Source organism: Lissotriton vulgaris, chromosome 2_1, assembly GCF_964263255.1.
Source record: "Lissotriton vulgaris chromosome 2_1, aLisVul1.2, whole genome shotgun sequence".
Taxonomy (NCBI): Eukaryota; Metazoa; Chordata; class Amphibia; order Caudata; family Salamandridae; genus Lissotriton; species Lissotriton vulgaris.
Window position 1 is genome coordinate 585,268,669 of NC_141687.1, and position 26,050 is coordinate 585,294,718.

The 26,050-nt window shown below is 47.7% G+C and overlaps 1 protein-coding gene across 4 annotated transcripts in view; it reads right to left on the bottom strand.

The window, feature by feature from the left end:
• The window catches only part of TKFC (triokinase and FMN cyclase), a 222,592-nt gene that overhangs the window by 43,020 nt on the left and 153,522 nt on the right, over positions 1–26,050 (bottom strand). For all 4 annotated transcript variants that reach the window (XM_086955605.1, XM_086955604.1, XM_086955606.1 and 1 more), the window contains exons 8-11: positions 20,354–20,388; positions 11,674–11,758; positions 11,472–11,561; positions 5,947–6,063 (exon numbers count right to left, since the gene is read on the bottom strand). In XM_086955605.1, the coding sequence (XP_086811731.1) occupies positions 5,947–6,063; positions 11,472–11,561; positions 11,674–11,758; positions 20,354–20,388 (327 nt within the window). The remainder of the gene's footprint in view (positions 1–5,946; positions 6,064–11,471; positions 11,562–11,673; positions 11,759–20,353; positions 20,389–26,050) is intronic.

Consider the following 26,050-nt stretch of genomic DNA (forward strand, 5'->3'; position numbering starts at 1 on the left):
TGCGGAGGGTGAGGGGATGTGAGGGTGAGGGTGTGTGAGGATGAAGGTGTGTAGGGGTGAGGGTGGGTGAGGGGGTGTGAGGGGGAGTGAGGGGGAGAGGGTGTGAGGGGGAGAGGGTGTGAGGGGGAGGTGGGTGAGGGGTGGGATGGTGGGTTAAGTGGGGTGAGGGGTGTGAGGGTGTGTGAAGGTGAGTGGGGGGCTAGGGGGTGTAAGAGTGTGTGAGGGTGAGGGCGTGTGAAGGTGAGGGGGTGTGAGGGTGAGGGGGTGTGAAGGTGAGGGGGTGTGAAGGTGAGGGTGAGTGAGGGTGGGTGAGAGGGTGTGAGGGTGTGTGAGGGTGAGGGTGTGTGAGGGTGAGGGGGTGTGAGGGTGGGTTAAGTGGGGTGAGGGTGAGTGAAGGTGTGTGAGGGTGAGTGAGGGTGAGAGGGGGTGAGGGGGTGTAAGGGAGGGTGAGGGTGGGTGAGGGGGTGTGAGGGTGAGGGGTGTGAGGGTGAGGGGGTGTGAGAGGGAGGGGGTGTGAAAGTGAGGGGGTGTGAGAGGGTGAGGGGGTGAGGGTGAGCGGGTGTGAGGGTGAGGAGGTGTATGAGGGTGAGGGTGGGTGAGTGAGGGTGTGTGAGGGTGAAAGGGTGTGAGGGTGAGGGGGGTAGGAGGATGAGGGGTTGTAAAGATGAGGGGGTGTGAAGGTGAGGGGGTGAGTGAGGGTGTGTGAGGGTGAGGGGGTGTGAGGGGGTGTGTGAGGGTGAGGGGGTGTGTGAGGGTGAGGGGGTGTGAGGGTGAGTGAGGTGGTGTGAGGGTTGTGAGGGTGAGGTTGTGTGAGTTTGTGAGGGTGTGTGAAGGTGAGGGGTGTGATGGTAAGGGTGTGTGGGGGGTGAGGGGGTGTGAGGGTGAAGGAGGGTGAGGGGGTGTGAGGGTGAGGGTGTGAGGGTGAACGAGGGTGTGTGAGGGTGAGAGGGTGTGCGAGGGTGGGTGAAGGAGTGTGAGGGAGGGTGAGTGTGGGTGAGGGGGGGTGAGGGGGTGTGAGGCTGAGTGAGGCTGTGTGAGGGTGAGAGGGTTGCGAGGGTGAGAGGGTTGTGAGAGTGAGAGTGAGGGTGTGTGAAGGTGTGTGCGGGTGAGGGGGTGTGAGGGTGAGGGGGCTTGAGGGTGAGGGGCAGTGAGGGGGAGTGAGGGTGAGGGGTTGTGTGAGGGTGAGGAGGTGGGTGGGTGAGGGGGAGTGAGGGTGAGGGTGTGAGGGTGAGAGGGGGTGTGAGGGTGATGGGGTGAAGGTCACGGGGTGAGGGGGTGTGAGGGTGAGGATGTGTGAGTGTGTGAGGGTGTGTGAGAGTGAAGGGGTGAGAGGGGGTGTAAAGGGTGATAGGGTAAGTGATGATGAGGGGTTGAGGGGTGTGGGTGTGAGGGTGAGAGGGTGTGAGGGGGTGAGAGGGTGGGTGAGGGGGTGTGGGTGTGAGGGGGTGTGAGGGTGAGGGGTTGTGAGGGGGTGTGGGGGTGTGTGAGAGTGTGCAGGTGTGAGGGTGTGACAGTGAGGGGGTGTGGGGGTGTGGGTGTGATGGTGAGGCGGTGTGTGAGGGTGTGAGGGTGTGTGGGGGTTAGAGGGTTGTGAGGGGATGTGAGGGGGTGAAGGTGAGGGGGTGTGAGGGTGAGGGTGTGTGAGAGTGAAGGGGTGTGCGTGAGGGTGTGAGAGTGAGGGGGTATGAGGGGGTGTGAGGGTGAGGTGGGTTGTGAGGGTGCGGAGGGTGAGGGGATGTGAGGGTGAGGGTGTGTGAGGATGAAGGTGTGTAGGGGTGAGGGTGGGTGAGGGGGTGTGAGGGGGAGTGAGGGGGAGAGGGTGTGAGGGGGAGAGGGTGTGAGGGGGAGGTGGGTGAGGGGTGGGATGGTGGGTTAAGTGGGGTGAGGGGTGTGAGGGTGTGTGAAGGTGAGAGGGGGGCTAGGGGGTGTAAGAGTGTGTGAGGGTGAGGGCGTGTGAAGGTGAGGGGGTGTGAGAGTGAGGGGGTGTGAGGGTGAGGGGGTGTGAAGGTGAGGGGGTGTGAAGGTGAGGGTGAGTGAGGGTGGGTGAGAGGGTGTGAGGGTGTGTGAGGGTGAGGGTGTGTGAGGGTGAGGGGGTGTGAGGGTGGGTTAAGTGGGGTGAAGGTGTGTGAGGGTGAGTGAGGGTGAGAGGGGGTGAGGGGGTGTAAGGGAGGGTGAGGGTGGGTGAGGGGGTGTGAGGGTGAGGGGTGTGAGGGTGAGGGGGTGTGAGAGGGAGGGGGTGTGAAAGTGAGGGGGTGTGAGAGGGTGAGGGGGTGAGGGTGAGCGGGTGTGAGGGTGAGGAGGTGTATGAGGGTGAGGGTGGGTGAGTGAGGGTGTGTGAGGGTGAAAGGGTGTGAGGGTGAGGGGGGTAGGAGGATGAGGGGTTGTAAAGATGAGGGGGTGTGAAGGTGAGGGGGTGAGTGAGGGTGTGTGAGGGTGAGGGGGTGTGAGGGGGTGTGTGAGGGTGAGGGGGTGTGAGGGTGAGTGAGGTGGTGTGAGGGTTGTGAGGGTGAGGTTGTGTGAGTTTGTGAGGGTGTGTGAAGGTGAGGGGTGTGATGGTAAGGGTGTGTGGGGGGTGAGGGGGTGTGAGGGTGAAGGAGGGTGAGGGGGTGTGAGGGTGAGGGTGTGAGGGTGAACGAGGGTGTGTGAGGGTGAGAGGGTGTGCGAGGGTGGGTGAAGGAGTGTGAGGGAGGGTGAGTGTGGGTGAGGGGGGGTGAGGGGGTGTGAGGCTGAGTGAGGCTGTGTGAGGGTGAGAGGGTTGTGAGAGTGAGAGTGAGGGTGTGTGAAGGTGGGTGAGGGGGTGTGAGGGTGAGGGGGCTTGAGGGTGAGGGGCAGTGAGGGGGAGTGAGGGTGAGGGGTTGTGTGAGGGTGAGGAGGTGGGTGGGTGAGGGGGAGTGAGGGTGAGGGTGTGAGGGTGAGAGGGGGTGTGAGGGTGATGGGGTGAAGGTCACGGGGTGAGGGGGTGTGAGGGTGAGGATGTGTGAGTGTGTGAGGGTGTGTGAGAGTGAAGGGGTGAGAGGGGGTGTAAAGGGTGATAGGGTAAGTGATGATGAGGGGTTGAGGGGTGTGGGTGTGAGGGTGAGAGGGTGTGAGGGGGTGAGAGGGTGGGTGAGGGGGTGTGGGTGTGAGGGGGTGTGAGGGTGAGGGGTTGTGAGGGGGTGTGGGGGTGTGTGAGAGTGTGCAGGTGTGAGGGTGTGACAGTGAGGGGGTGTGGGGGTGTGGGTGTGATGGTGAGGCGGTGTGTGAGGGTGTGAGGGTGTGTGGGGGTTAGAGGGTTGTGAGGGGATGTGAGGGGGTGAAGGTGAGGGGGTGTGAGGGTGAGGGTGTGTGAGAGTGAAGGGGTGTGCGTGAGGGTGTGAGAGTGAGGGGGTATGAGGGGGTGTGAGGGTGAGGTGGGTTGTGAGGGTGCGGAGGGTGAGGGGATGTGAGGGTGAGGGTGTGTGAGGATGAAGGTGTGTAGGGGTGAGGGTGGGTGAGGGGGTGTGAGGGGGAGTGAGGGGGAGAGGGTGTGAGGGGGAGAGGGTGTGAGGGGGAGGTGGGTGAGGGGTGGGATGGTGGGTTAAGTGGGGTGAGGGGTGTGAGGGTGTGTGAAGGTGAGAGGGGGGCTAGGGGGTGTAAGAGTGTGTGAGGGTGAGGGCGTGTGAAGGTGAGGGGGTGTGAGAGTGAGGGGGTGTGAGGGTGAGGGGGTGTGAAGGTGAGGGGGTGTGAAGGTGAGGGTGAGTGAGGGTGGGTGAGAGGGTGTGAGGGTGTGTGAGGGTGAGGGTGTGTGAGGGTGAGGGGGTGTGAGGGTGGGTTAAGTGGGGTGAGGGTGAGTGAAGGTGTGTGAGGGTGAGTGAGGGTGAGAGGGGGTGAGGGGGTGTAAGGGAGGGTGAGGGTGGGTGAGGGGGTGTGAGGGTGAGGGGTGTGAGGGTGAGGGGGTGTGAGAGGGAGGGGGTGTGAAAGTGAGGGGGTGTGAGAGGGTGAGGGGGTGAGGGTGAGCGGGTGTGAGGGTGAGGAGGTGTATGAGGGTGAGGGTGGGTGAGTGAGGGTGTGTGAGGGTGAAAGGGTGTGAGGGTGAGGGGGGTAGGAGGATGAGGGGTTGTAAAGATGAGGGGGTGTGAAGGTGAGGGGGTGAGTGAGGGTGTGTGAGGGTGAGGGGGTGTGAGGGGGTGTGTGAGGGTGAGGGGGTGTGAGGGTGAGTGAGGTGGTGTGAGGGTTGTGAGGGTGAGGTTGTGTGAGTTTGTGAGGGTGTGTGAAGGTGAGGGGGTGTGATGGTAAGGGTGTGTGGGGGGTGAGGGGGTGTGAGGGTGAAGGAGGGTGAGGGGGTGTGAGGGTGAGGGTGTGAGGGTGAACGAGGGTGTGTGAGGGTGAGAGGGTGTGCGAGGGTGGGTGAAGGAGTGTGAGGGAGGGTGAGTGTGGGTGAGGGGGTGTGAGGCTGAGTGAGGCTGTGTGAGGGTGAGAGGGTTGCGAGGGTGAAAGGGTTGTGAGAGTGAGAGTGAGGGTGTGTGAAGGTGTGTGCGGGTGAGGGGGTGTGAGGGTGAGGGGGCTTGAGGGTGAGGGGCAGTGAGGGGGAGTGAGGGTGAGGGGTTGTGTGAGGGTGAGGAGGTGGGTGGGTGAGGGGGAGTGAGGGTGAGGGTGTGAGAGGGTGTGAGGGGGTGAGCGGGTGTGAGGGTGAGAGGGTGTGTGAGGGTGCATGAGGGGGAGGGGGATGTTGAAGGTGAGGGGGTGTGAGGGTGAGGGTGTGAGGGAGGGTGAGGGGACGTGAGGGTGAGGGTGTTTTTTCTGTACTGTCTAAATAAATGCCCGTGTTTTGCAGCATTGTAGACTTGTTCCCTGGGTGCACGTGTTTGGGTGGCCGTTCTTTGTGCCATCGACATAAGTACTCCCTGAGGACCTTACAAGGTCAGTGGGTGGTAGCCTTTCAAGCCCTCGTTTCAAGTTAAGCAGGCAGTTGGAGAAGAGGGTGCCTTTGTGCATGACTGTGTTTTGGGGGACTTTAAGAGCGTAAGTCATCCTCGATGTTGCTGGAGCGTTTTGCCAGTCGTTTAGTGTTGTGATCAATGTGTGCTGTAAAAAAGATGGGCGGGCGTCTTTTTTGCCGGGCATTGTTTAGTGTTATGTACACTCCTCGAAGGCGGATGCAGACAGGTGTTTTTAAAACTTGTGGCCCAGTTGTGGTTCAAGCGGAGATTCGTTTCGTATTAAAACCTGTTTTGATGGTGATCGCACAGTTGGAGACCGTGGGTGCCTTTCTGCTGATCTCTGAGGGCATCGGAAGAGAGCAGCTCCTTCCCACTGTGATTAAACAAACATATGCCCCTTTTTTTGTTGACGTACTTTGGATGGAAGCCCTAGAGCGATGGCGCTTGAGGCCGTGCGGGGAGGACGAGGCTCGGGGACGGGCAGGAGGCTAAAGTTTTTCACAATAAAACATGGCCACCTGATGACAGTTAGTATCCACCACATTAAACAAGCATGCAGTCAGGCTGATACAAAGAAGCCTCTCAGAGCAGTGAAAAACAAGCTCTCGGCATTGAGGGGGGATGGGGGCAGGGGAGCGGAGCGGATTCCCTTGAAGTCTGATGGGGGGGCAGGGGAGCGGATCCTTTGAAGTCTGATGCCGAGGCTCACAAGCTGATAACAAATGGTGTGTGATGTAATGTGCATGCGCCTGGCTCACATTAACTGTATCGAATCCGCTGTTTGGGGAGACTTTTCGGAAGCCTCACTATAATCTCGCCTACCATCCCTACGGGATGGAATAGACGAGACCTAAAAAGACATTGTGATCACAGACTCAAATCAATTCCAGGAAATATCACAGACTTCCATAATACTTTACATTCATACCGTGTTTGCTAGAAACGTCTGTGAAGGGAGGCACTGTTTGCAACAGACACTTACTGGTTCACCAGATCCACTCCATCTGTGTTTTGGTCCTAGTGTCTTTTGATATTTTTGAGTGCTTACCTAACAACTGCAATAATTCATCGTCCACCTGCATGAAAGTGAGAGAGACACCAGCCATTTCTAAAGCAGTCATGAAAGGGCCTGCCATTGCTCGCTCGATCACCACTCCTCTCTGTTCTGGAAAACAAGCACAAATAGATTATAAAAACATCTAGGAAATAGAGCGGGTGCATAGTATTTACAGGATACATCTGATCTGCAAGTACAGGCCTTCTCCATATATAGGCATGTGAGATCTGTACAGCAAAATTAAGGCTTGGCACCACTGGAATCAGCATTGAGGCACACACAACACAAATAAACACACAGAATCTGCACAAAGATATATACGTATTATGCACACAGAACTTCACCAAGCATAACATTCTAGCCAATGATCTTTTTATGGACAAGCACTCAATGTTATAGCCATTACATACACATGACCTAAGGTCCTTCTGGCCCCAATATAGCACAGTTAGAGCTGCCGGCCTGTCATTTCACATTTTCCTTCAGCTCCAATCTTCTGTCAATATTCGTCCTAACCCCACTCCACCATTCTGCTGATTACATTTACAGACCACCAGGTTTTACTTGCAGCTGTGGAAAGCTGACTAACTTCTAGTTTTCGGATCTTTTAACAGGATTTCATTTGAAACCTTAAACATCTAAGAATTGGGTATGCTTCACTTCTTGTCTGGAAAGGAGCTGCCTTCTGGACACCCGGGCAACATCTGCTTCAACCGACTTTTCTCAAACCGCACTTATTTTGCAGGCGACACCTTCAACTATATATTTATCTCTGAAATCAGATCAATTAATATATTGAAGATGCTTGTTTTCTCATTGACTAACCCTTTTCACTGTATTTTCACGGTCTCCTTACAACATTCTCAGGCGACATTGTTCACATTGTTCAATTTCTACTTGGACCAAACTAACCCTGACAGCCTTAGCTTTCAAGCGATACTTGCGTCCACCTAGGATCCCTCTGTTAAGCATAATTAACTCTCTTGCCCCTCATGAGCCCAAACTGGGAGGTCAATCCATAGCCAATGTCCTTTATGTGGATGACCTACTTCTGATGAGCAAGACACGAGTGGGTCTGTAAAGACTGATTACCAAGTTTACAAGCAAATACACTGTGGGTAAAATACTAGAAATAAACCTTAATAAGACCAAAGGGATTTCGCTTTGTAAATGCAACACAAAACATGGTAAGTGGTTACTTGATGGTCGGCCCGTAGAAGTGTCGACCTACAAGTACTTGGTTTTCACCCTTGATGCTCTGGCATCCTTTGTCCCACAAAAGAAAATATTAAGAGTAAAGCCTCAGCACTAATCTTTGCATTCATACCCCTTTATAACAGACTGCGTGGCTCCACCCTGAGCCCACTTTCAGCTGTGGTAAAGTCAAATTCCTACCTGCAATTTGATGCTTGGGCGGGAAGCTAAACTTATGGAGACCCTCTTGACAAGGATGTACAGATGTGTATTTCATTAAACCAGATCTGCCTCACTAGATCAAATCAGTCTTGAGTTTGCCCACGCTAAACAAACTTTGGTCAGGAGGGGGGCCTTTTCAAAATCTGTCATAAGATTCGGCACTCCACAAATGACACCATGGATTACTATGTATGGGCAGAAATAAACCTGAGGAAAGGAAAGACATGCTACAAGAGATACTTGGATGAATCAAATGAGAACTTAAATAAGAGTGAACAAATGTATCCAGAGGATAAGCCAGGTGGAGGACAAAAAGGCTTTTGCATAGCAGGAGGGAGAGGTGTGGCGTAGCGGCCAGGGTTGCTGACTCTGGAGCATGTGGTTCACCGTTCGATCCCTGCACCGGCGGCAGCTCAGCCCAGCACCATACGACTCTGGGCAGTAGCTCGCTTAATCTCCCCGACAGCCCCCAGCGCCTTGAGACCCTTAGGAGTGATTAGTTCACGCTTTACAAGTACTGGGTTAAAAATACCGGGTGATAGCGGGCCCGCGTGTGGTTGGTGCTAAAATCTTATACAGCCATGTTGGAGAACCACACTTGGGGGGCCTGCTACTCTATACAAATTTAAATAAAGTTCATGGCTCTGCAATGAGGATCCTTACCGACCCTAGAATACTCCCCAAAGAAGCTGGAACTAGAAAGCAATACTAGGAATGAATTCTGTTGAATGTGGAAGTCTGCGGAGGAAACCATTTTGCATATATTCTGCATTTGTCCTTGTATGCTGATCCATCAGAGGTCATTGCTGCCCAAAGAACCCTTGGCCCTGGATGTGCGAAGCTGCAGGCAGGCGCCCACTGACTGAGTCATTAAACCCGCGGAACCTAATGTTGAACATTCGAACAGTGCAATTCTTTGACGTTTTCAACAAGGGGTTTGCAGCTACCACCGCGCAGGCCACTAGTATGAGGGCCGTAGAGTGAACTATGAGATCATTTGTCATCAATGTCACACCCTAAAAAAGATGTTTCCACATATGTCTCTTTTTTTGCTTGTTATTCTTAAGGGGCCAGGCTGCTACAGGACTGCTCTTTATCTGGGGTTTGCTGTCCTCTATCCTAACACAGTTTTTAAAGTCAGAAGAATGATAAAAGCTCCCCATCTAGGTCATGGTTTTCTTGAAGTGGACCCTTTATCTAAAGTGCCACCACCCCTAACACTAAAACTCTTGTTTCTATAACCAATTGTCTTGGGCTGGACCTAGTACAGGAGCTGGAGAGAGAGATCATGGTGGAGGAATTGGGCAAGGCAATTAAAGCTCCTAAAAAATCTAAGGCACCTGGAGGGGATGGATTCCCTGTGGAATTTTATTAGGTCTACTCATTGGTACTTAAAGACAAACTGCTGGAGGTATTTCAGAAGTCACGCAGGAATTAAATTCTTCCCGCCACCATGAGGAAAGGAATTGTAGGTTTTAGGTCACAAGCAGGCAGGGATGTCGCAGACACTTCATTATGTAGACCCCTCACCATGCTTAATACAGATGTAAAATTTGGTGTAAGCTGCTCGTGACCAGACTGGTGGGGGTATTCCTAGAGTTGGTGTATGAGAACCAATGCAGCTTTATGCTGACGTGCAGTATGGCATTTAATCTCTGCAGGCTTATACACCTGCTCCACGTGCCACTCGTTGATTGTTAGGAACGCTGGAGTGGGCTTACTTGCAGGCGGTTCTGGTTGGTATGGGCTTTGGGCTGGTGTGCTGCAGTTGGGAGCGACTCCTGCACACTGGCTGTGTAGTCCGTGTTTGGAGTGGGGGTGATCTTACAGGGCCATGGGCGGTGGGGCAGGGCACTAGGCAGGGTTGTTCCCTTTCCTCCCTGCTCTTCGCCCCTTGTGATTGAACCCCCAGCTTTGCTGTTACGTCAGGAGTTGGAGCACTGGGGGTACAAGTAGTGGGCTACCTGCATGTTGTCTCCTTATATGCGGATGACGTGCTGATTTCTGTTCACACCCCAGACCGCTCTGTGTCTCGATTTTAATGGGCTCACTCACTACCTTGGGGCAGTTATCTGGGCTTCGGGTGAATCTTTGTGAGTCACTGCTGTTCCAATTAGAGAGTCTGATCGGGGTACCGGAGGCTCGACTGCTGTAGTTGGGCTTTAGATGGGAAACTGAGGGGTTCCTGTACTTATGTATAAGAGTTGCCCTTACATAGGTTGCCTATCTGCGCCTGAATGTTGATACTCTCCTGAAACGTCTGAAGGCCTTGATCGCTTTTTGGTCCAGACTCCCCCTGTCGGTGATGAGCAAGGTGCAGTGGCGAAAATGGTCTTTCTGCCTTGGTGTCTTCACTTGGATCAATCTGTTTTGTTACCACTTTGGCCGAAGTTCTTCCGACACTTAGATAACTTCCTTATTTTGCTGGTGTGGACGGGGAGGTAGATCAGGCTGGCACTGTCAGTCCTTAAAAGAGATTTAGAGGATGAAGGACGGGCCCTTCCGGGTTTCGGAATCGATTATTAGGCCACCACACTGCAGAGTGCAGTGAAATGGTTGACATGACCCCAACAACTTGGATAAGAGAATGTACATTGACATATTAGGAGGAGGATACTCTGCCATGGTTATTTATGAGAGGGAGGTACTCTGATCACCCACTTGGTAAGACAGACATCAAGAATATGGGAAGCCGTGGTCACGAGGGTGCTACGTAGAGCCCACTCGAATAGAGAGCTCAGTCTGTGGGACCTGGACCAGTTTCAGGGATATGTCCATGGAACAGTGGAGGCTGGGGGCTGCGCAAAGGCAGGTCACTTTCTCCACTATGCCAAATTGGAGGCTACAGCAAGGAAGGTGTGGGCTGGGTTCCCAGTGGTGCCACAATCCTCCCAGGTGCTTGATGGGTTGCTCTGGTGGGAGGACAGGTAGCATCTCATTACTCTGTTTCATGGCACAGTATAGGCAGACATGGAGGGCTCAGAGACCTCCGTGAATGGGGAGCGGTGGAGGAGGCCCATACGCACTCATCCATACTGATGAGAAAGTTGCATATGAAATAATGACCTGGAGGTTGATTATGAATAACTTCAACGAGGATGGCGGAATCGGGAGGGGGAGGCGGTGGAGGGGTGGTTGGCACGGACACTGAGGGGTGAAATACCTCTTCAGATTTTCATGTCCTGTATAGTATGTGAGGGCCAAGTGTGATTATTTTTTTGTCTACTGTATCCACCGAGTACCTGGGCAGTGTCTTTGACTAATTTTATTATGCTAAATGTACATTTTCTGCCCCCTAACATCTGAATGTTATTGTATTTCCCTGATGATTATGGTGTGGACTGGATGTAAAGAAGCAATATTCCTATTGGATTGTCATCTGTATGTTTAGCACTGCTTGTTTCTTTGTTACGTCTTATGAGAAAAATCAATAAAACAAAGAAATAAAATAAAAATCATTAAACCGCCAGACTCCCTAAGATGAAGACCAATCATTCAGCCACCAGTCTAATTGACCTGATAAGGAATGTGATGACATTAATGGAAATGGTGCTCACCAGACTTCACGCGATTACAAATTATGCAGTCTATCTTCTGCTCAATCCTCCTTTCTTCTTGTCAGTTAGTGCCCACCTTCTCAGTGTCAACTGGCTTCCATTCAGAGAAAGGATCATCTTTCAATCTCACTCCTTGATGTACACCTATCTCCAAAATCGGCCCTCTTCGCTCGGTTTGTAATCTTACGGACCTCTCTGTTTCCCTACCGTATGCCTTAATCACTCTTGCTGCTCCAGAATCCTATGCTTAAGTACAGAAGATTTGCAAGACTAAATTTTTGGGTATCAGATGCCTCCTATTGAACCAAACTTTCTTAGACACCTCAGTCCATTGCTAATCATCTGGCTTTTCCTAAGCACCTGAAGAGATTTACAGACGTATAACTTCAGGACAGGCCAGACAAGTACATACCTGCTGCAGAAGGTGCATACTGCCTTCTGTATAGTAAACTGGAAGCAGGATGAAGAGTATCCATGCACGAAGAAAAGATTTGAATCAGAATCTGATGAGAAACTACAATTATGCTTTGCACTTGCACTCACCTAGGCACTGGACTGCTGAGTTAGACACAACACCCAACTCCAGGAAGGACAGTCCACCTAAATTGTTCACCATAAGGACCACTCGGGTTCCTGAAAAAACGAACACCAAATGGGGAGAATGTGAAAATGTAAAGCTCACAACTCTTGCCTCTTTTGTGGCACAAGTTGATCTTTCTGATTTTAAACCCAGCTTATCACTTACCTGGGTCGAGTTTAACACAGGATGCATTGCTAGCATTTGTCATGTGGTCAACCATCATTTTCACAACTTCATCTGCAGGCAGCATCTGTTTCACAGAAGGTATGCATAAACATAGTTACTCGACCCACAACACAATGTGCTCAGCTCATTCTTTAATAGGGTGTTTTACGATATGCCTCAAAAACTGCTAATCACATGATTTCTGCACCCACCTTCTGCATTATCTTTTAATTTTCACCAGAACTGACAAATTCCAGGCCAGCTTAAAATGCTAGGCAGACCATCAACATAACAGAGCGGAAAACCAACAAAACACAGGTAAGGTAAACTGTCAAAATACCCAACAACTCTAAAAAAAAAAAATAAGTAACATCACTCAAAGTCATTCTGATGAATCCAATCTAATAAAGCATACCCAAAAACAAACAACATAAATACAATTAATCATACACTCGAAAAGCAACAATAGGATGTACACCTATGAACATAAATAGAGATGCAACCAACAAACTCAAAATGCTCATCATTTCAGTCTATCAATATCTCCTCAGAAAGACATTCTGAACAGAACACAATAAACGTGAAACAGTAACTTCCCCAATAAATATTTTACCTACAATTGATCCAACGTGGCCTTCAGCAGTCCATCACAACCAAGTCCAAGAACACAACTAGTTCAATCTGACTAAACAGTAAAACAAAATATAAGCAACCAATCCTAGCATATTATCAGAGCTACAAAGCCACTAACCTCCATTACTTGTCCTGAAATGAAGTGGAAGTGCATATGCTGGATCCACTCATGACCTTAAAAGAAGAGGGACAGTGCAGCAGAGAAATACAACTTAAGGGGGTATTATGCAAAGACTAACATGGCTATGAAGAACTGATTGCAATGGCCGACAAACTTCCCAACTCACAGTCAAGGAGAAAGAGGCATCACTTTTGAAGGCAAACGACCAGGAGCCTTCCCCTACATCTGGGTAGGCACCATGCTTAGCACAGTCAACACAAAGAGCAAGTTACTTACCTTTGGTAATTATTTTTGGTAGATACCCTATCTAACAGCAGCTTCCTAACCTTGTAAATAACCCCAGGTGCCAGAATACATCTGGAAAATTCAAACCAGTGCTCCTGTGTGCCTGCAGGTGAGACGCCATTTCACTCTGAAAGTGACTAATGGAGCCACTTATATGAGCTATTTATGTGGATGAAATCAGTTTCTATCATTAATTCTTCTACACCCTTAGATGTGGAGCCAACTGACCAACTGAAAAACCAATGTGCAGATTACTAAATTGAGATCTTGCTAGATGGAGTGAGATCATACCATAGATAGCGATGGCAGGGGGCAGTGAGAAATCTGCGATTAGGTAAGGTATCCACCAAAAAAGCATTACTGAAGGTAAGTAACTTGTTCCTATGGTGGATACCGCAGATTGCTCACCTTGTGTATAGATACCAGAGCAGTACCTCCCAAGTTGGTAGGCCCCTGCAGTGACTCAAACTAAAAACTTCTGCAGGACAGAGCGAGTATCATACCCATCTCAACAGACCTGACTGTCGAGGCAATAGTGCTTCGTGAAAGTGTGCCCCAATGCCCAAGTAGTGGTCTAACAAATATCCAGGACATCCAACACAGTGGTAATGGCCTTGGCCTTAGTGGAGGGAGTATTCTAGCCTTCTGGAGACTGCTTCTTAGCCAGGGCATAGCAGATCTTGATGTAGCGAACAAACCATCGAGAGATGGTCTATTTCTGTCCCTCCCCTCTTGCCCTACTTTGCCCCAGAGAAACTCACACAGCCTTGGTACAATCAATGTAAAAGCTGTGCACTCACTTGGGGTCAAAACAATGGAATCTCTTTTCCTCTTTTGAGGGATGGTGTGGAGCAAAGAAAGTCAGAAGAGTGATGGCTTGTCCAATGTGAAACAGCATCGCTAGCTTCAGCAAGACTACCACTCGAATCCTTAGCACCAGTTTGTCTGGGAAAAGGTGGTATAAGGAGGCTAAAACGAGAAAGCCTAAAGTTTACTCAACGGCCATGCGGACGTTATCACCATCAGGAACACAGTTTTCAAAGTCAACTGTTCATCAGTTTGAAAGGAATACACATCAGAAAGGTGAATACTAAATTTAACTCCCAATGTGGAACACTATCTTGGCCCATTTGGATGAGTTGGGCCCTGTCGTTTCCAATCATCTTCAGAACTTGGGACAGTTAGCGGTGAGAAGGCATACAGGAGTCCAGTCCTCCACCGTATGTAAAAGAATAAGTACAGAAGTTTTGTGCGTCTCAAATATAAGTTACCATGAAGGTACGATATAGGAATCCACTCAAAATTTAGATATCAACAATGCTTATAATGCTTTATTCTTCAAATAGGTATTTAATAAACTGCAATAGTGCAGAGAGCATAATGCCCATAGGTGCAGAAATGTGACAATTAGAATTTGATAGATATGTACAGGTAGGATATCCATAATTGTACATGATGAACATTAAGTAGATGCATGTATCATAACTTAAAGGTAACATATGAATGAGACCCACTGAACCACTGAAATGATTCTAGATTATACTCAGGTTCCTGTTCCAGGCAAAAAAGGTTGGTCCTGTGTATCTTTCCACCATCTTCAGAGAGAACTTTCTTGGGACCTCCTGTGCACAAGCGTTGACGTGTGTTCTCATAGGAGGTGAACAGATCTAGTCAGGGTGCCGCGACCGTTCGAAGAATCCCTGTGCCACCTCCGCATGCAATTGCCATTTGTGATCCACTTGGTGACTGAGTTTGTCGGTCCTGTCGTTTAAAGACCCCGACAGGTTGTGTACCACCAGGAAAATCTCCTGATGGTCCAGCTAGCTCCAGAGGTGCAGTGCCTCCTGACACAGGACACTGGACACCACTACACCCTGCTTGTTCCAGTATCACATGGTGATGGTGCTAACTATCAGACCCTCCACCCTCCCCCTTTGATCATGGGCTGGAATTCCTCAACCCAAATGAATCACCTAGAACTCCCACAAGATTTTTTATCATGTATTTTTATTGCCATTAGGTATATATTCACACCATACTGCATACGTCAAAAAAGCAGGTTATTTTCGATCTCATGTCGTTCGACAAGTGATGTATTATGCTATTGGCATATAATTGCATGTTTATCATCAAACCATTTTAATTTTCAATATTAACAACAAAGGTAACTTTTTAACATAACTAACCACCCTCCATCCCAAAACTTGTATATATATAGTTGCTCCCTCCAGTCCTTTTTGTCTCAACTCTTAAACTTCTTCAACTTCTTTCTGTATGTTGTGAATAGTGAGGTTATTGCCCTACGCGATTGTATTTGTATAGATAGTCGAGGTTATATCTTTGGGGTTTCCACCATGTCTAGAAGCATTAAGTATCTAAGCAAGACGTAAACCGACAATGTGATATGTGTTGTGTTCCTTTTTGATTAAGGGTAAAAAAGATAATCAAGGAAGTTCATGTGGGCAGATAATCATTTTTGTTATATGATTTCAATGCTTCCAACATAACATCCCAGCTTTGGGCAATGAAAGTTTTCCTTAATCCTGCACTTTCTTTCCTGTGTAAATGGACACATTTGACTTCCAGCCATTGCACAGATGTTGCCTGTCATCTTACAGTAAGGGGCATTGACATTTTTCATGTTATGGTAATATTTCATAGCATCAGTGCAATTAGTTTCTTAAAGGCTTTTTCCCATTTTGGTGGTACAGAAAGGCCAGGTTTGCATTCTTCCACTGTGTTCTAAACTTCATAACCAGTAATGGCAACCACTGCCAAGGCAATCCAGTCTGCATACAGCAACAGCGAACTGCAAGACCGTAGCATATGAGGGAGATCAGCTTAGTTAAATTACATCGAGGGCAATTAGGGGAGATGACAGGATAAATCCTACTGAGTCTCTGAGGCGTAAGATACACTCTATCTAGAATATTGAACCAAATAAATTTTAATTACGCAATACTGTATGCAGTTACATAAGGATTTTTTTCCAGTCTGAATGGTGCAATGCCTAGATATATCAGCGTCAAATTGTGTGCAAGGATTACTGCCCATAGCCACTTAACTAGGCACCTGCTATCACCCACAGCCCAAAACTAACAAGTTGACGTGGAGGTAGGTCTCTGCCAGAGACCAGAGTCCTCTGATCTCCCCCTCTGGCCTCCCGAACCGAGTAGCAATACATCTGTCACCACTGTCAGCTATGGGTGGGTAGGAAGAGGGTCTGCCGCTGGTCCAACTGCATCCTTGCAGATCTTTTGCAGTCCCCTCCAAAACGTGGATGAAATCCAATAGGTTCCTATGGTGCTGGACCTACTGAGACTTCAAGTCCCACTGCAACACTTGCATATGCCACCTGGCATGAACAGTAAGCAGAATGCAGGATACTAATAGGTCCAGAAGCCTCAGGGACATCAATGAGACCGAGGACAGAAGCTGAAACACCGGGATCATTGCGCAAATGTTATGGACTTGCAAGTCCGGAAGAAAAGCTTGAAGCATACTGCTTCCAGAATGGCTCTGATGAAAGGAAGCCTCAGCGAAGGCGTCAGGTGTGACTTTGGCAGGTTGAACAAGAGCCCTAAAGATGTTAAGCGGTCTATAGTTGTCTGGAGATGGTCCGCAACCAACAGTGGCGAGCCCTCCTCAACAGTCATTAAGGTAGGGGAAGACTAGTACCCATGACCTTCTCAGATGGGCAGCGATCACTGGCAGCGCCTTCATGAACACCCCAATGGCGCTGATGAGACTGAAAGGAGGCCTGGTAAACTGAAAGTGCTAGTAACCCACCTGAAATTCCAAGTAGCCCATGTAGGACAGGGGTGTGACAATAACCATCTTGAAGGTCCAACATCAAGATTCAGGGCAGAAAAAAACTTGGTCAAAGTGTGCATCTTGAATTTGTTTTTGTGAAGGAAGCCTTTGATAGGTCTAAGGCCTCCACCCTTCATCGGCACAAGGCAGTAACAGAATATCAGTCAGTCCCTTCGTCTGAGGCATGAATTCTCTCTACAGCTCCTTTGGCTAGAACACTTCTTGGCATAAGACAGTCAGGTGATCTTCCAACAGGCATTCTGCTCTAGGTGGCAGGTGTGGTGAGCCAAAAAGGAAAAGCAGGGTGTGTTCCCATTGTACAATCTGCGGGACCTATTTTTCTAATGTGAAGTTGTGCCACGCTTGCAATAAGTGACTGATCTTGCCACCAACAGGATGGCTGTGTGCCACTAAGGGTGCACTAAAGAGCTTTTGTGGTTGTTGCTGGAGGGCAGGAGACTGGGAGAAACGCTGTCACTGATGGCCAGACCATTGTCTGCCAGAACCACAGCCCTGACCTGGAAAGCCTGTTGCACAGGTGATGGGGGCTGGAGCTGTCGATTTGCTAGATTCCAGGCATATACCCTAAAGGACAAATCTGTTATGGCAATTGGCAGACTGGAACCGAGACCCAGTGAACCTCTTGTGGATTGGCTTACTTTAAAATGTTCCAGGGCGGTATGTACCTTTTCGCCAAACAGGTAGGAGCCATGAAAAGGCATAGCCTATTAAGAACACCTGGGAGTCCCCGGAGAAGCTTGTGGACCTCCTCAATGCATGGTGCTGAAGCAGCATGCTAGTTCCCATAGCTCTGCCCAGACAATCTGGCCCAAGCGGATTCCGAATTTGGCAGCTTCACATCAACATTGAATGATTTGGGTTAGTGAAGATTGTAGATCTTCTGAAACCACATGTCTCACCAATCATGCCTTAATGTGTTAGGGTATAATGCCGTAGTAGGCAGCACACACTAAGTGACCTCAGGGCAAGACCTGCTGCGGAAAACACCCATGCAACGGTATCACCTCATTTTGACTCTCTATCAGGAGAGTGCTTGAAAAAGCATTGGGGTTTACCATAACGATGGACAGCTGTACCACCATGCTCTCAGGTGTCAGGTGCTGGGCCAAAACATCTGGGTTGCCTGAAGCAGGTCTAAGGCCGGCAGGCAACCTGTGGTGGGTTGGGGGTGGCAGAGCATGACTTAGCCCAAGTGCCCGCTTCACAGAAAGGTAAAAAATGTTCAGTCATTGTCTTGCCAGCATGTAGGACCTCTGTAAGGATATTTGTTTTAACCTCCATAGGGGAGAGGTGAAGTTCAAAGACATCAGCAGCTCTTTTGATTACTGTGGCGAAGGATGTACTCTTCTCTGTTACTGGTCCGGGGTGAACAAACTCTGTATCGGTTGAGGTGTCAAGTCTACTGGCCTCCTGTAATTTCATATACCAGGCATGTGCATCATAGGAAGGGGCACGTTCTTCCTCGTCTCCTCCATTGTCATCTCCATAAGACTGGTTCTGATCAAAATCCAAGCCAAAAAGCTGGTGCAACGTATGTATGCCGCTGCACGGTAGTGGAATCATATCCGAGTTCGATAGGTTCAGTATAGGCTACAGCACATCAAGATCTAGACATGGTCTTAGTCAAGCTGAAGAACCTTGAGTCCCATAGGTTAGCCAGAGGGAATCAGAAGCATGCCAAAGATGCACAGCATGGCCTCTCAAAAGAACTCAGGGTATATCGAGACCAGAGATGAATTAGGCTTGTTAATGAATTGGGAGCGTGACGAAGAGGCACATTGAACTTCCTTGTGCATTCTCCAAAGAGTAACAGGAAAAGGCCGAATCCTGGTTAGACTTTTTTGTGTTTCTCCTTTGACTTACACTAAGGTTTTTTGAACGCGAGGAAGATCAGCCTCGGGAATGACTTAGGACTCGGAGGAGAGAGTTGGAGCCAGAGAAGGTATGCGTTCTCGGCCGGAGCTTGGAGCAGGACCTATGCAGAGCCTTCTGGTAATTCACACTTAGAGGTTTGCCTCGTGAACTCGGCTGGCCTTTGAGTTCACCAGGGCGATTTCATCACAGGCCTTGGAGTAGTGCGATAAACCCAAGCACCAAAGGCACACCGGGTGAAGATTTGTCACAGACATCTGTTTATGACAAGGTTTAAACCCTGTAGCCTTGGGGGCCAACATCCCATGCATACTGGAAATATTTTTGGGAAGGAAAAACTTCTATTCACAAGTGAAAAAAAGAGGAGCAGAGCTCCAGATTCGCATGTAAAGGTGCAGAAAGAAAGGAACTGACATCAGCATGGATGGATGTCATTTATACGCAGCTCAATTTGTCACCTTCGGAGTGGAATTGTGCCGACACAGAGCCACACAGCACCTCCTGCTGGCACACAGGAACACTGTTTTGAATTTACCAGATACAGTCTGGCGCCATGGGATATTCACAAGGTGAGGAATTTGCAGTTAGAAATATCTATCAGGACTAACATACTAAAAGCAAGATAACCACTTGCGTGTCATGTTTATACGTAGACAAAAAAACTTGCTTCATAGCCAGGAGAGGGCCCGGAGAAAAGGAAGGGAACCCATATACGCTAATCATAGGTTGGACAAAAAGGAGACACATCAAAGGGGCCAGGGATCCAAAGCTTAGTAACCAGGATAGGAAGAGGCCAGTGCACCGTGGAAGAGCAAACAGATATCATCCAACACTGTTTCTGTTAAAGACAAGGAACATGTACAGCAGCAGTTACGATCCGCTTGCAGGGAAAAAAGAACACAGTGTATCGTTTTCCATTCCATCAAGTGGTTAGAGACAGACGAGCATGCTAGGAGACCCATTATATAAACTAAAACAAACCCCCAAGGAAAAGTTCCAAATAAAAGAACCCTGTCCTGTAATGCCATCAAAAAGCAAGTACTTCACTGGAAGAAGAAAGCTGACTCAGAATGAAAGAGACTGACTTATGACCCCAAACCCAGGTACCTTCCTAAAACAAATAAGACCGACCTGCGACCCAGGAAACCAGAACCAGACAACCCCTAGGGAAGCACGAGACTGACTTCTGAAGATTGAGCCCAGAACCACCTACATCTTTTGCAAAGGGAGACGAGGTACAGACTCTAAACATTTTCAGAGTTTGTGATATGCAGGCCATCTACCAAAAAGCAGTGGATCTCCCACCAGCTGTTTTTCGAGCGCCAATGACATCAATGCCCTCTTAATGCTGTGCACGGGACCTCTGTCACTCTTTGGCAGATGTCCCTCATCTTCCAACCAATAAATACGGTTCTAGATCTTAACCTGAGAGGGATTCTGAGCTGGAACATTACCAATCCAGTGGCAAAGGACTTCCAAAGAGCAGAGAGGGCACATTTCAACTGAGAATGTGCAACCTTCTTCACATTTCGACTAGAAAGAGCTCTTCCCACAGAACCCGAGGACCAGGAGGAAGAAGGAAATCTTGATAATTCGCCAGTAGGGGGAAGCTCTCAAGTTCACTACGCTTGAGTTCTAATGAACAAGCAACGGAAGTATGGGAAACAGTTAAATAACACAAACGTCGCAGAGACAACGTTTGCACTGAGGTACAGCTTGACACAAACCTTTGATACAAGAAGACTGAAAACTGCAACCCAACCACCATGACCTTTAATAATGTTTCACCAAACAAGTGAACGCCATAAAAATAAAATCAGCCAAACTAGATTTTTTTAGATTTAAATTGATTCATTCTGACAACTGTTCTATAAAATCACTACAATATACATACATCACAATTTCATCAACCATCTCTACATTAGCCAAATGTACCTTCATTCGTCGGATTCCTGCTTCTCCGTGAATCCCTAAAAAAAAGACACAATCAGCAAAACATCACACAACATAGCTGGGGGGTGGGGGGCCATAGAAATTAAATGTAGAAGATGCAGGCAAATGTAAGACAAAAGTGAGATGTGAGATGAAGATGAACAAGAAAAGTAGTAAAATGGTACAGGTTATTAGTTGGAAAAGAAGAAATAGAAGGCATGGTCTTATTACTTCATAAGAGGGCCGTGATATGCAAATCTCCAAATAGCCCATAGACCATTCTAATAGGTGACAATTCCAACTTGCTGAGGTAAGTGGACTAACTGGAAAGAGAATGCAGCGGAAGGTATATCCACGCTTTTGAGAGGTTGTAGCTAAAGGGGTTAAGGCATATGTGTCCTACACTGTGATTGTCTCCCCTTTCCTGGAGCGCCCTCCATCTTGCATAACTGCAGTGCAGTTATCATCAATGTGATCAACCTGAGGCTGAATATTTATGTAGCGACAAATTAGAAGATCAAGCACAATGACTAATGGGAACAAGTGACCCTTGGATACATTTTCGTAGAATTCAGCAGCACAACCATTGATAAATAAAAGCAAAAGACCTCCGTGGAAGGCATTCTTGTAATACAAGCCTGTGTACAGATGCGTACTATGGCTCTACACATTCCACCATGATATGCTGGTTAACTTTTTGGGGTATTACCGCTTGCACAGCAATGTCATGAATTTATTAACAAAATTCTAGTATCTGTGATTTGGAATTCTTTCTCCCCAAACTCACAAAGCCGGAGGGGGGAGGCGAGGAGGCCCCCACAGCAGCCGCCACCGCCAGGAGTCAATTGTTGCTTCCTACAGCGCCGCCGCCCCAGGAATACATCTCCCGGCAGCCTCAGCGGCGGCGCTGCATTCTGACAACAGGAGAGCGCCAGGAGGCGCCTTAAAGCAGCGCACTGCACCGCTTCGCGGGACGCCGGGCGAAGCCCGGGCAAAGGGCGGGCCCTCTGTGGCCCTCAGAGGACCCGAGGAGGACGGGACGGGCCACCCCATTTGACTCTTTTATAAGAGGAGGTATTGTGACTTTTCTATTTAACTGACTATTTTGGCATTCCCATTACAGACATTATGTCCATTTGGGAGGAGCTCAACGCCCTGTGTGGCACAAAGTGCGTCCCTGATGCTTTAACCCCTCCTATTATGGGCACTAACTGTCTTACTTCTAATGGCTTCCCACGGGATCCAGCTTCTCCTGTAAATAAAGACCAAAATCATCTAAACTCTTTGCCCCTGGATCTCAACATTAGAGGGAAGCACAACAGCGAAATTGACAATGAGAACTATGCAAGTACACAAAATTCGTGCACCAGCCCAATCTCATCTCCCTCTAACCTAACAACATTAATGGAGGTCACGGCTGCGGAGAAATTAGACGACCCTGTCTTGTCCCCCCAATTGTCTTTATTGGCCCAAATAGAGCAACTGTTGTTAGCTGTCATTTCACCCTTGGCCATAAAAATTAACGACTTGGGGGACAGGCTGACTAGCATTGAGGAATTAATCAAAAAGAATTCTCCTCCAACTAACATTATGGCTTCATCCGTCTGCCCTAATCCTCCCATCGCCCCCGAAAAGCACAAATCTGTTATATGTAAGAACGGTGAAACTCAATTACAGCCTCCCAATATACCTACCCCAACAGACCCCAAAGCATTTTTAAAACCTACGCCAAAAATCCACACAGTGGCTAGAGCCACTAATGCCACATATCAACCTACCACCCGAAGCAGCCCCATATGTGTCTGTCCTCTCTGGGGTCCCTGCACTCAGTCAGGGAACACACGAGTCACAGCAGGACCTGCTAAATAAGGTCATTTTCTGGCTACAAAACAATAGACCTTTGCCACCTGAGCTAGATGGTGGTATCTTGAGTGTCAGGAGGGTGGGGTGGTTAGGTACGCTGCCCAAAGACATCGCTGGGGACCTGGTGCTAATTAAATTTAAGGACAGGAATATCGTCCCCTATTTACGATTTTGTCACCCCAAAGAAAGATATGGCACTATACGCATTTGGGACTTGCACGATTTTTACCCAAGCTTCCCACATATCCCGTTACACAGACCAACGGTAAAAAAACACTACTCCTGGGGAAGGGGACCCCGACCCTATAGCGCAACTAACTTTCTAGCCTCCAATGGTTTTGAACTTTTGTCCAAAAATTGTATCTTTAAGTCCCTATCACCAAGTGGCCAATCGTGAGTTTCGAGCTAAACTGACAGTGTGGTTTGCCACTGACAAGCATATTACTAATAGAGGTTTGCTTAATGTTCTTCCCCGGCCCCTCAGTATGTACGTACGACTTTTTGTTTCAGAATTGTTCTATTGATATTGTAATTTTTCCATATTGATTAGCTGATTCGTCATACTTATTTAATCTTGTTTTATTAATTTTGTAATGATATGTCAAGGTGTGCATTTATGTATTGTTGATGCTTTTATGATTTTTAAACTAAAATCGAATAAAGCTTATCTGATCTGATCTGACACAATCAGCAAAACATCACACAACATAGCTGGGGGGCCATAGAAATTAAATGAAATGAAGAAGATGCAGGCAAATATAAGACAAAAGCGAGATGTGAGATGAAGATGAACAAGAGAAGTAGGAAAATGGTACAGGTTATTAGTTGGAAAAGAAGAACTAGAAGGCATGGTCTTATTACTTCATAAGAGGGCCGTGATATGCAAATCTCAAATAGCCCATAGACCATTCTAATAGGTGACAATTCCAACTTGCTGAGGTAAGTGGACTAACTGGAAAGAGAATGTAGCGGAAGGTATATCCACGCTTTTGAGAGGTTGTAGCTAAAGGGGTTAAGGCATATGTGTCCTACACTGTGATTGTCTCCCCTTTCCTGGAGCGCCCTCCATCTTGCATAACTGCAGTGCAGTTATCATCAATGTGATCAACCTGAGGCAGAATATTTATGTAGCGACAAATTAGAAGATCAAGCACAATGACTAATGGGAACAAGTGACCCTTGGATACATTTTCATAGAATCCAGCAGCACAACCATTGATAAATAAAAGCAAAAGACCTCCGTGGAAGGCATTCTTGTAATACAAGTCTCTGTACAGATGCGTACTATGGCTCTACACATTCCACCATGATATGCTGGTTAACTTTTTGGGGTATTACCGCTTGCACAGCAATGTAATGAATTTATTAACAAAATTCTAGTATCTGTGATTTGGAATTCTTTCTCCCCAAAAGGAAAAGGACTAGAATGTTCCCCCTAGCCTACTAGCTCGCAGCCTCGTGGATCTAACAGTTGAAGAAGACAAAGAAACTAATAGGGCCTTTTACAATTCTATTTGTAACTTTGTTTTAGGCTGCACCTAATTTCCTTGCTTTTAAAGACATTGGCGACAATTCATGAACTGACTATATAATGTTTTTCACTAACCTATGTGTGGAGGTTTCAGCCTCTGCCTCTACGATCTTTTATGTACGGTGGTCACCACATGGATATGCCTACGTTTTAGTAGTAAATGTTTCAGGGGTGAGATGGTTAGAAAATGAGGAATGCCTCCTACTAAATGGGGATGGTTTAGGGAGCAGTAAGGAGGGGTAAGGAGCGATTTAGGGAGGGACATGCACCTACCCACAAAAAGTAAGTCCATGCCTATTTACAAACTGTGGGTAGAAGGTGTCCCTACTGTAGTTGGGAACACACTAGTTGTTATTGGGTACCCCTCACACACCAACAGGCCCCTTGGTGCCATGCTTCATCATCGGGGTCCTCGCATCCCTCTACGGGATGCGGCGTGCTGCGACCGACGGTTGCGTGGGAGCACTAATTTGACTATGTGTGGTGTGAGTGAGGGAATTTATAAGTGAGTGCTGTGGTGGGGTTTAAATAGTGAGTGGGGTTTAAAAAGTGCCTGGCTCGTGGGGTAGCAAAAAAACTTTAATTGGCCCCCGGGCTGGTACTATTAAAAAGGGGTGGAGGTATTGGCGTGACCTATGCGCCACCTCCTATGTGTGTGTCAACATGTTTCGATGTAAAAACATCTTCTTCAGGACTGGGGTACACAAATCCCCACCTTACTCACGTTTTTCTATTTATTGCTTTTTATATTTCTAAAAAAGTGGAATTTACAAGTGCAGGTATATCAATGTACCTACAGAACAACCGCTATTTAGCTGACTGTTTTGTTTGGAGTTTTTTTACTCCATGAGACCGTACTAACGTAGGGGTTACTCGTGCTTCCTTGCTGCGAGTCTATAAGGAGATTCCCTCTTCGCTGCCCCTTACGTCGGCTCCGATGATTGTGCCAGGGTGTCCAACAGGACAGATGATTATCAGGACCTGGGCACAGGAGAGAGATGCATGTTCTACCATGCCACCATTGGGACTCCGTCAGAAGCTGAGTTATTAGAGGAGACTGCAGTACCTAATTTGACTCTAAACCCTAATATTAGATTATAAATCTGATGTGTTGTACATTTACCTTCAGACTCAGCTTTCAAAACAAGGAAATATTCAAGGATTCGGAGATTTCTAGGGTTTATCTCACCTAGGCACGCAAAAGGATACTTTCTAATAATACTCCCGCCATCCCCTCTCTAGAATCTATTTACTGAAAACTGTGAAGTGAGGTCTTCTGTGGTACAACAGTGTCTCACATCATGCATAACAACAGAAAACAAATAAATGTATCTTTTTAATTGCGCCATACTGAAGAACTACATAGTTCTTATGAAGCTAGCTAGCTTGAAGAAGACTCCATTAAAGTATCACATAGAGTGTTGAAATGTGTCAGTGTAATCTGTTTAAGGAAGGACTGACTGCAAATCAGTGTGTAACTCCCCCAGAGTGACTACTTTTGCGGTCCTTCTTGTGCATATTAACACTCACAAAGAGACGGACTGCTTGTACACAAAACTGCTGTAAAATGCCCCGTGCTGGAAACTGTTTTATAGTAGAAATTGCATATATAATGAGATGATATGCTTTTTCTTCAATGCTCACTTAATGTTACATATTTACAGCAAACGGTAGTTTATGACCCCTGCACTTTTTCACTACTTAATATGTTTTAATAACTGTTAATGCTGTGACTATTTCTACTGAATGAAATCTAAATATATGCTACTTAAATCATCCAATTGTCCTTGTGTCGTATGAGATGAAAACTAACAGTTTGTGTCAACTCAAATAATTTGTGATGTAAGTTCCTATTCGTGATGTTCCTAGTATATGGGTATGTAAATATTTCTAAAAATGTACAGACTTCTAACCTAGTGAGAGTACACACATACTCGTATTATTTCACTTGACCCAACACCCTTGGTTGCAAAATGTTTCACTCATTTCCTTTTCCTCATAACTACTTTTCTTCATTAGGATTTTTAATTTTTACACTGTGATATTCTCTACACGTTTCAGGACATATTCTGTCCCTTCATCAGGAGAGTGTGTGGAAGTCTCATTCTGGAAAATAATCAAACAATACATTTCAGGTGTTACACATCTCAACACCATGCTTAAACCAGGGTTATAACCCCTTGTATATATGGATAATTCATGTATTTTGTTCAATGCAAGAGCTTTCAGCATTGAAAAGTATACACAATGACCACCACAGTGTCTAACTTACATTTGCCATATTTTCTCACCCGAGGCTCCTCTTC